The sequence below is a fragment of the Trachymyrmex septentrionalis genome, unplaced genomic scaffold (assembly GCF_001594115.1).
Source record: "Trachymyrmex septentrionalis isolate Tsep2-gDNA-1 unplaced genomic scaffold, Tsep1.0 scaffold17, whole genome shotgun sequence".
In the NCBI taxonomy this organism is placed as follows: Eukaryota; Metazoa; Arthropoda; class Insecta; order Hymenoptera; family Formicidae; genus Trachymyrmex; species Trachymyrmex septentrionalis.
Window position 1 is genome coordinate 1,717,420 of NW_017304864.1, and position 8,736 is coordinate 1,726,155.

At 40.9% G+C, this 8,736-nt stretch overlaps 1 protein-coding gene across 1 annotated transcript; it reads right to left on the reverse strand.

The window, feature by feature from the left end:
• Positions 1-1,490: 1,490 nt before the first annotated feature.
• On the reverse strand, positions 1,491-8,730 carry LOC108746425 (calpain-D-like). Its single transcript, XM_018483199.1, has 11 exons — positions 8,151-8,730; positions 7,296-7,657; positions 5,838-7,210; positions 5,403-5,642; positions 4,922-5,314; positions 4,526-4,827; positions 4,399-4,435; positions 3,986-4,311; positions 3,572-3,914; positions 3,252-3,430; positions 1,491-3,174 (listed from the first exon to the last, which is right to left on the reverse strand). Exons 1-11 carry the CDS (start codon positions 8,540-8,542, stop codon positions 2,994-2,996), a joined length of 4,128 nt encoding a protein of 1,375 aa, XP_018338701.1. The 5' UTR covers positions 8,543-8,730; the 3' UTR covers positions 1,491-2,993.
• Between the last annotated feature and the right edge of the window lie 6 nt (positions 8,731-8,736).

The window sequence follows — 8,736 nt, forward strand, 5'->3', positions numbered from 1 at the left end:
AACGCCGAAATACGCGGTTCTACAGCGCTACAAAACGAGAACGCCTGAACGCTTTTGCTTCGGTGATTATGCAATATGTAAAATAGATCATTTGTGTTTGCTTATTCCGCGGGGAGAGAACGCTCTAGTAACGTTACATTGCGACATGCGAATATACGGTCATCGTCGGGAAACGCTCGCCGTCCGTTCACACGGGATATATTTCATTGTTATATATGGCACTGGATATCAGCGTGATATTGCCTGTAGTATTATCCTCGCGTAAATGCATCTCGTACTTGGTACAAAAAAACCGAGGACCTTCTTGCATGTTTAAAAATGCGATCTCACGATGGGCGTACACTTCGACAGTATCGAGAGAAGAACGCCTTTCTCTTTCCACTCCTCTTTTTCAGTTAGTTCAGTTCTTTTTCTCACACTATCGTCGGTACTTAAAGAATGTTTATCGCCCAATTTCCTGAAGCGCACAACTCTGGTAGTCCGCATCTTATATATTTATGTAACTATTATCTTTTCTTGTAAACAAAGGCCACGCAAATGCAAAAACCTACTGCAAATACTAAGAGTACACGTAAAGAATATATCCCTCGAATGTGTCTCGACGAATTAAACGACATTCGCGGACAAAAGTTCGTTGGTTCTGCCATTAATTATTATTCGACTAATACCAAATAGCCGTTTAAAACGCGAGACATTACAAGGGAATCGACATTCAATCATTAACGAGCGTTTGCTGAACTCTGTTTTAGCGCATCACTGTAAAAACTGATTATCTGGACGTATTCCTATTAACGCGCGTCAATACGAATTTTTTAAACGAACATTTCCTGAAACTATCCTCTTCGTTTAATTCTTAAAACTAGTTACTAACACTTAGGCCTCACTAAGATAATTCGGCCTGCTGTTATGAGATCGACATTAGGGAAATGAATGTCCCGTTTGCGCTTTATCTCATCGCGGGAGACACTCGCATGAATCGGATCGCGATCTGCATTATAACAAAGACGAAACTAAAGAATATATGTAAAAATGTATTAACATGCGATTTTTACTAATCGTTTGTCAACAAGAACTAGCGCGCAATTTAAGTCATGGTAACAATTTATAATTTACAACGAAAAAAGTAATAAATTAAAATCAACCAAGAAATATTCAATACAAATAAGCGAAGACTATATTCTTATTAAATTGTTTGTCAATTTAATTTGTGAAATTACATACTCCAGCTAAAGTTTAGGACAGACAAATAAAAATCGGCGCATAGTTTACTGGCAATTGTAAGATCCACGCAAAAAATATTACTAAGCACCAATATCCACTTTGACCGAATATGGTCTTCTTTGCTTATCTGTATTTAAAAAAATGTTTTTTTCAAAATAGAATTTAAATATAATTGTAGTCCATTCATTTGAACAATTCGAATAAATTTAAAGTAATGAAAATTTTGTACTATTAAAGTATTTTTAATTAATTATGTAATCTCAGTCTGTTAAATAAAAGATGTCTTAATATAAACTTTCCGATTTGGATCAATGTTGAATCAGATCAGTGGCTGATCACAGAATCGCGTATTGTCGCATCACCACATTCAATGTATATAGAGAGCGCCAATTTTTTGATTCGATATAGTTTCTTTACAAGAGTGTCACGCGCGTCAATTGATCATTGTCTAAAAACATGGAATATGGCAGTTTGACATTAAAACGGAATTATCAAGTTTTCCACAAAGAATTGATGTCATATCGACCTCGATATTAACTGGATGGACAAATGACAAAAAACATTTCAAAAATTTCTTTTTGAAAATTATATAAAAGCAGGACTAATGACGTCTAACCCGCTGACTGCCATGCTCGCGCATGTATCTTACATATTTTCTGAGACAAAAGAATGTAATTAGTGTGCAAAGAGTATTAGCGACAATTCGCTAATTTTGCTTCCAACTAAGTAAGTGATTTTACAATAAAAGCGAAAGTAGGCTTTATACATACATTGCATAGAATGGCAGTGAACGCGTCAAGATACTTTTAAAAGTTTCAAGAGAGATATCTGGTACTCTCTTTTTTTTCCGTAGCTATGCTACATCCGTTTTAGTACAAGCTCTCCATTTAATTGCAAGATGGAAACAACAAATTCTAAATAAATATTCTACTCTACAGTCGATATTCTCGTGCGAGATTCCAGCCTCTTTTTTTTTATATCGTGCATACATTAAATAGAACTAAGAATCCAAGTTTCCCTAAATGCGGGTTTCAAATACGGCCTTACAGCAAGGATCGGCATGTAAACATCGGTTAAATTGGAAATTGTCACGATCCACGTAATCGTACTACATTCTAAGCAATTCCAAAAACAATGTGTACGGTGTTCCACACACATCTTTTTTTTTCTTTTAGTGTCTCTTAATGGTTCCATTTTAAATTATATTATTATGTAATCTTTTAGGTTTTGTCATTTCTCTTACAATGCTTAAATGTTAAGTTGAGAAAATAATTTTTTTGTTTATATAACAAGCAAAATGTTCAACTCGTTTCTTCATAAATATTCAATTTTCCATAAGTCTTTTTTACCGGGCTCAATGGTTTCAGCAGAAACACTTAATTTGCACGTTTTATTTTATTTTATTTTTTTTTATTTTAGGTTCGTTCTTTCTCCCATTAGCGCGCGAAATGCATGATTCACTATTTATTCGAAAAAAAGTACTTTTCACTGGGTCCAGAACCATTGTACGTTAATTGTTATTTATTGTATTACGTCGAATGCTGAGCATGTTGTAACGCTAAGAGCATCCGTGGAAATATCATCGGCTAGAAAGCACAAAGAATACTCTCTAATGTTCTTCAAAACGTTTTATAGTATGCTGAAACGTTTCTAGCTTGCTTTGGTTTCTTTCCAGTCAATTTCTCGACGTCACGCATACGAGAATCGTTGCCGATTACAATCAGCGATCTTTTCCTCAAATAATGGCCTCTGTTCGTTTTGTGTTCCTTTCTTCACGTTATTAAGCGAGGACTGTGCAAACCTTCTACCTGAGTATCGATTTGAGGACAATGTTGTGTATCAGGCGGTCCCCAATCATGCAAATTTCCACTGTTAGCTAATCTGTGCGTAAGTCGATGTGCTATTGAGAAACCTCCGCTACCTTCCAACTGTGTTAGAACTATGATAACTTGTCTGAAATAAATGTAAAATTGTATTAATGTAAAATTTGTTTATGCTGATCAGAGAAACAAAGTTTAATTGTATCTTACCTGTGAAGGGGAGGAACACTATCGGCAGTTCTGAGTTGTCCTCTCGTGGACACGACATTATAGCTTTCATGGCAGTCGCATTTTACATGAATCCACTTATTTACATGACGATTTTCAACCATTACCACTAATCCGGCCCATCCTTTAGTTAAATAATATGCAGTCATGCCTTCTCTGCCCTGTTAAATATTTATATTGTTAGAGGTTTATGTAAATTTTATATCAATATACATTTAGATGTCAATATAAATTTAGATGTCAGTATAAATTTTAGAGATAACTGCTTTACGAATTATTCAAAATAGGATGTAATGGCTTACTTCGTGCCGTTGTCCTTTAGCCAATGTTAGACTTATGATAGCATCGGCTAAGACAAAAGCAGGTGGTGATATTTGCTCAACGAGAAGTCTCTTTGAGCTGTGTATAGCGAGAACGTATTCCGGATAACTAGATGTATCTTCCATTCCAGTGTGCCAATGATTAAAGGCTAGGCATACAACGATATACAAATCTCTCTCCAACATCTTGTGACAGCCAACAAAACCGCGTACTTGCCGTTTGCTGTGTTCCACTAATCTACCAACTTCCGGAGCAGCCGGAGATCTCGTGCGAAAAACTACCACGCACAAGTCCAATTGAGATCGCTGCGATTTTTCTGAATTTCTAGAAAATAATATAATTATTAATATACTACGTAATATGTTTATGTGTGCGAATCAGTTTAATTGCCTCACCTTTGACCCTCTTGGAATAGTGTAAATTCCGTTTCGGTGGGTTCTAATACCGTCAAAAGGACGCACGATAAATGTCTGAGGGATGACAACGGAGGGAGAGTGCCGCGCAATCTTACTTCGCTCCATCCGACTCTCGTTTTACAGATGTCAATGCAATCGAAATATTTTAAAACGTCGTCAAAGGATATCCAAAAGACGCCATCTGAAGCACCGTGCGGCATAAGCATCTCTCGTAATTGCGGAGTCCATATAGGGCTGTCGTCTGACCAATCCCCTTTCCAACTATAATGACCCCAAGGATTGCGTAGTCGTAATAATCGTATTCCCTGCGTAATAATTACGTGACAGGTATACTTGTTTCAAGTCAGATCAAATAAAGTGTCAAGTCAAGTGTGTACATCTCTAGCACTTACTTGTACATCACGGACATCGAGGACAGAATATGCATGTCTGAAATAGACGTTTTAAGAACAATCAATACAAAAAAAATAAACGAAAATCGAATTTAGATACCATGAAATAATTAAGTTTTCAATTTACCTTGGCCTTAATCCTTTGCGCTGATATTCCTCCTCATCAACTTTCATATTACCGCCTCCACAGCTAGCACCCATTAAAAACATAGCCTGCCTCGAAGACAAGAGTTGTGCCCATATTAGGTCCCTATCGAGTTCATCTTCGCTTGGCAATGCTGAAGGTTGTAAAGGCACGCTCTCACACGGAGCACCAGTTAATGTCGCTAGACCTTCTATAGCACGGCCGGATACTAAGGCCTCGTAACAGCCATGTATTTTAGCAACTGCTTTTTCAATTAGCGGTACCCAAAGCTGTTTTCTTTTTGCCTTCAATATAAGACGTATATGTTACTAATAATACGTATGTGTCTAGATATAATAAATAGTATAACGTATCTTTGTGTAGCATACAGACATATACCTGAGAGTACACTAAGTGGCCTCTCTTATCACAGGGTAATAGATCATCAACGAGTACCGTCGTCCATTTTCCATCTTTACATAATCTAACTTGGTAAGCACCTTCGGGACATGTCTCTTTCATGACCAAAACTCTTCTCACGAGCTCGTCACTCTCGGCCAAAACAGCCAAAGCCGACAATAACCAACAATTTCCTAAGACACCTTGCGAGATATCAGAAGGTAGGGGTGTCCTAAAGACAGCCCAAGGCAGTTTAGAATCGACACTTGAATCCACGTTAATTTGATGTGGTCTTCTCCACTGGACGACGTGATTATCTTTCGTATCCGTAGGATTATAGTATAGGGATTTCGGAGCAGGCGGGAACGAATCATCGACGAATGGTTCGTTTGTCTATAAGATAAATGAATGAACTGTTAAATCTCATTAATAATTTAGTATTACATATACCTACAATATGATCTAGATTTACGCTTTTTACCTCCTTGCAATATCGTACAATGCGCTCCCACTTCTCCAGCGCGTCTCTTTCCTCCAACTGTCTAAGATTCTCCATCACTACGCTCTCTTGCCGCTGTATTCTAAGAGTACTAGTGCCCGACTCGAGAAGCCTAGGTATCCCTTTATCTCCAGATACTTGGGATAACAACTTCGAGCTTTGGCACATTTCGCAAATAGCAGTTGTACTCTTGTTTTCATATGTGCACAGTTTACATTGCCACTAAGCGTGCGAAAAAAAAAACCGTTAGAGATAACAATTTTTTAATTTGCTTTGCAAACGGCGAATAAGTAAAAAATAAAAAAACAAGAGTAGAACGAATTAAAAATTGAGGCAAGAGCGACCCAAGCAAGAATTATTACACTCTCACCAATAATTTATTTTCTAGAATTTCATGAAAAAGATACAAATACTAACTTGAATATATGAAGGATCTCTAGTCCTCGAGTGCCTTTTATCACCTGCTGCTGACGAACCGTTTCTTCTTACAGAATTTCTGTGCCTCGGAGTAACCGCTTTGGAATTTGTCGGGGTTGAACAGAGTCTCGGGCTTGGACTCCGTTGGCCAAAGGCTCTATTGTCTTTCGGGACCTCTAGAAAATCTGCTAACGTCTTGCAGGCGTTGCAGTTTTGCGTAGAAAGTGGATTCCTCAGCGTGCACGAAGGGCACACCCAGCTCTCTCCCTTTCGTAGAGTAGCATCTTCTAAATGCATAATGCTTTTCAGCTTTGAACCGCAGCAAGCCTCGCACGTTGTTCTCGACGCGGCGTTCAATAGAGTGCATTTTTTGCACGTCCACACCGGTGACGGTGGATCAATTTGATCATCCAGATCGGATTCCGCCGTAGCCAGAGTGGCCGCTTTTGGTGGTATGTATCTTACGCTATCCCTTGATACTACGATCGGAGATTGTGCATGCGTCGGATAGCCACTCGTGTCCTTTGTGACAGTTATCAAACTAGGCTGCGTTAACGACGGGGGTGATCTGGACGAACCGCAAATGTCGCAACCACTGGACCACAGTGGATTATACGCATAAGAACATTTTCTGCAGGTCCACATGCGCTTTAATGGGCTCACGTTCGATACTTCTCCCACCGGACTGGTTGCCTCGCTGTGCGCCTTCGTCGGTACCAGACCTAACTTACTGCTCTGTTTCTTTGGCAATGGGGGCGGTATGTCGGGATCCGTAATCCCGATGTAGGAATACTTTGGTCTCGAGTTGAAGCCAATGGAATGAGGCGGCACGGCGGGCGGTTCCTCGTCGTTCAAACTCCTACGGTTAACAGTCTTCTTCTGGGTCACATTTGTGACCGAATCGGCATCCGAGAAGGATCTCCTGTAAGACAAAGGCCCGGCAGACGATAATGCGCGTGGTACCCAGGCCGGTACGCTGATAACCACTCCGCTGCAAGGCGCGGGACTCCTAGGGGCGTCGCACGCCTCGCATTGCTCCAAACCGGGCGCATTGTCCAGGGTGCAATTGTCACAGCTCCATAAGCCATCATCCTGGCGTGCTTCCGGTACCACTAGGCTCGTAGGTCGTTGTACCATGTGTTCCGATAATTTTTGAACAACAGAACCGTTCGACAGCGAACGACTGACTTTAGACTTAACCCGCTCATACATAGAAGGACTATGTCGTTTTGGAGAACGTTGAGAGGTATTATCGCTATTATCTGTGAACGGAAGCGTAGTAGACTCCATTGTTCCAATTGACGGCAAGATCCAGTCTTTATGGTGCCCTCTTCCTCTGTCGCTTCGACTTATGCTCGTCAACTGTGCCATGCCTGGAAAATTTTGAAGCAACAAATTTCAATGATTTGGAATATTTTATTAACAATTTCTACAATGATCGTTTTACGTGACACTCACCTGTATTATTAATTTTAACATTGTTACCGGAGTCACTCTTGCTAACACTCCCATCTAGGACGTTGGCCAAAAGTCCAGACGTGATTTTAAGACGATTCTCTTTATGCAGATTAATCTTTTTACTCTTGCGTGCGCCAATCTGCTTTCCGTCGTTTTGAGCTATTGACGCACTAGCATCGCAAGCCGCGCAGATCAATGAGCTGCAATTATTGTCCAATAGACATCGAATACAAGTCCACTGTGTGGCTAAAGAAGGTAAGGATGAAAAACGCTTCAGCGGTTTCCTATCGGATGAGTTACCACCCAACGAACAACAATGAGAATTCTTCCTTATGTCAGCTGCAGACAAGTGTCTCTCAAAACTGCAATTTTATAGGAACACATACTAGTAAGAATATACAGAATGTTTATTCTCAATGAAGATAAAATTTATATTTCAGAATAAGAAAATATACTTTGAAAATTGTGTTTCTAAATTATTTGACATCTGAAAAAAAATTAATAAAAAATCTCAATCAATATTTATTGCAAGTTAACTGCATTTTCACAACAAGCAGTATCAGCTGTTAATGTAGCATTAATTTAAGTCTGCAATCTATTTTAAATTTGAGATTTCTTCAAGGTAAATATACTTAATGTAAAGGAAAGTTTTATTTAAACTCAAGTACCGATTCAATTCTTTCAATCGACGTAAACATGACACAAGGGAATCGATATCATACTTTGTGATAAAAGTATCATATCTTGACAAACAACTCGTGGGTACTCATATCGAGCGATAGGATTGTCTTGGAGCACACGCAAAAAAAAAAACACACATAGGGAAAAGAAGAAGAACGAAATAATAATCCTTACCCTTGAGAAACGGTGGTAGATCGGGACTGGTTAACGGATAGCGTCTCTGTCAAGTTACGCGCTACCAATCGGTCTGCCCTCGGTGGTGGCGTCGGCGGCGTCGATTCCCCGGAGGAGGTCTCCCTCCTCGCGGGACACTCTTCGTCCTCGCGTCTCCTCGTCGAGCGTCCCGCGCGATCCCCCGCGTGCGCCTCTTTTCCTTCCCCCTGACTTGCGTTGCCGCTATGCTCCGCGGTTACGCTCGTGGCATGGTCCTGCCTGCGATCGAGGTTGGCCCTCTCGTCGCTCCTGAGTCGCGTCAGCCCGCACCTGGCGCATCTTGCACTCTCCGTCGGATTTATCAGGGCGCACTCCGAGCAATGCCATTGCAGCACCGACGCGATCGAGCCCATTCTCCACGCGTAGTCATGGCTCCCCCGCTGCGCCGCTTTATATCACCACTGTCGCGACCACGGACACGACGACGTCGACGACGGCGTCAACGGCGGTGGGCTACGACGGCGGCGACGACGGTGGTGGTGGTGGTGGTGGTGGTAGTGGCGGCGGCGGCTGCTGCTGCTGCTGCTGCACACAGAGCCGGCACCGC

Excerpts from the sequence above, each read along its gene's own strand:
- LOC108746425 (XM_018483199.1), bottom strand. The coding sequence starts at position 8,542 with ATGGGCTCGATCGCGTCGGTGCTGCAATGGCATTGCTCGGAGTGCGCC. Across the intron at positions 7,658-8,150 it reads TCTACCACCGTTTCTCAAGG|TTTTGAGAGACACTTGTCTG; the intron begins GTAAGGATTATT and ends ATAAAATTGCAG. Across the intron at positions 4,436-4,525 it reads CGCAAAGGATTAAGGCCAAG|ACATGCATATTCTGTCCTCG; the intron begins GTAAATTGAAAA and ends CGTCTATTTCAG.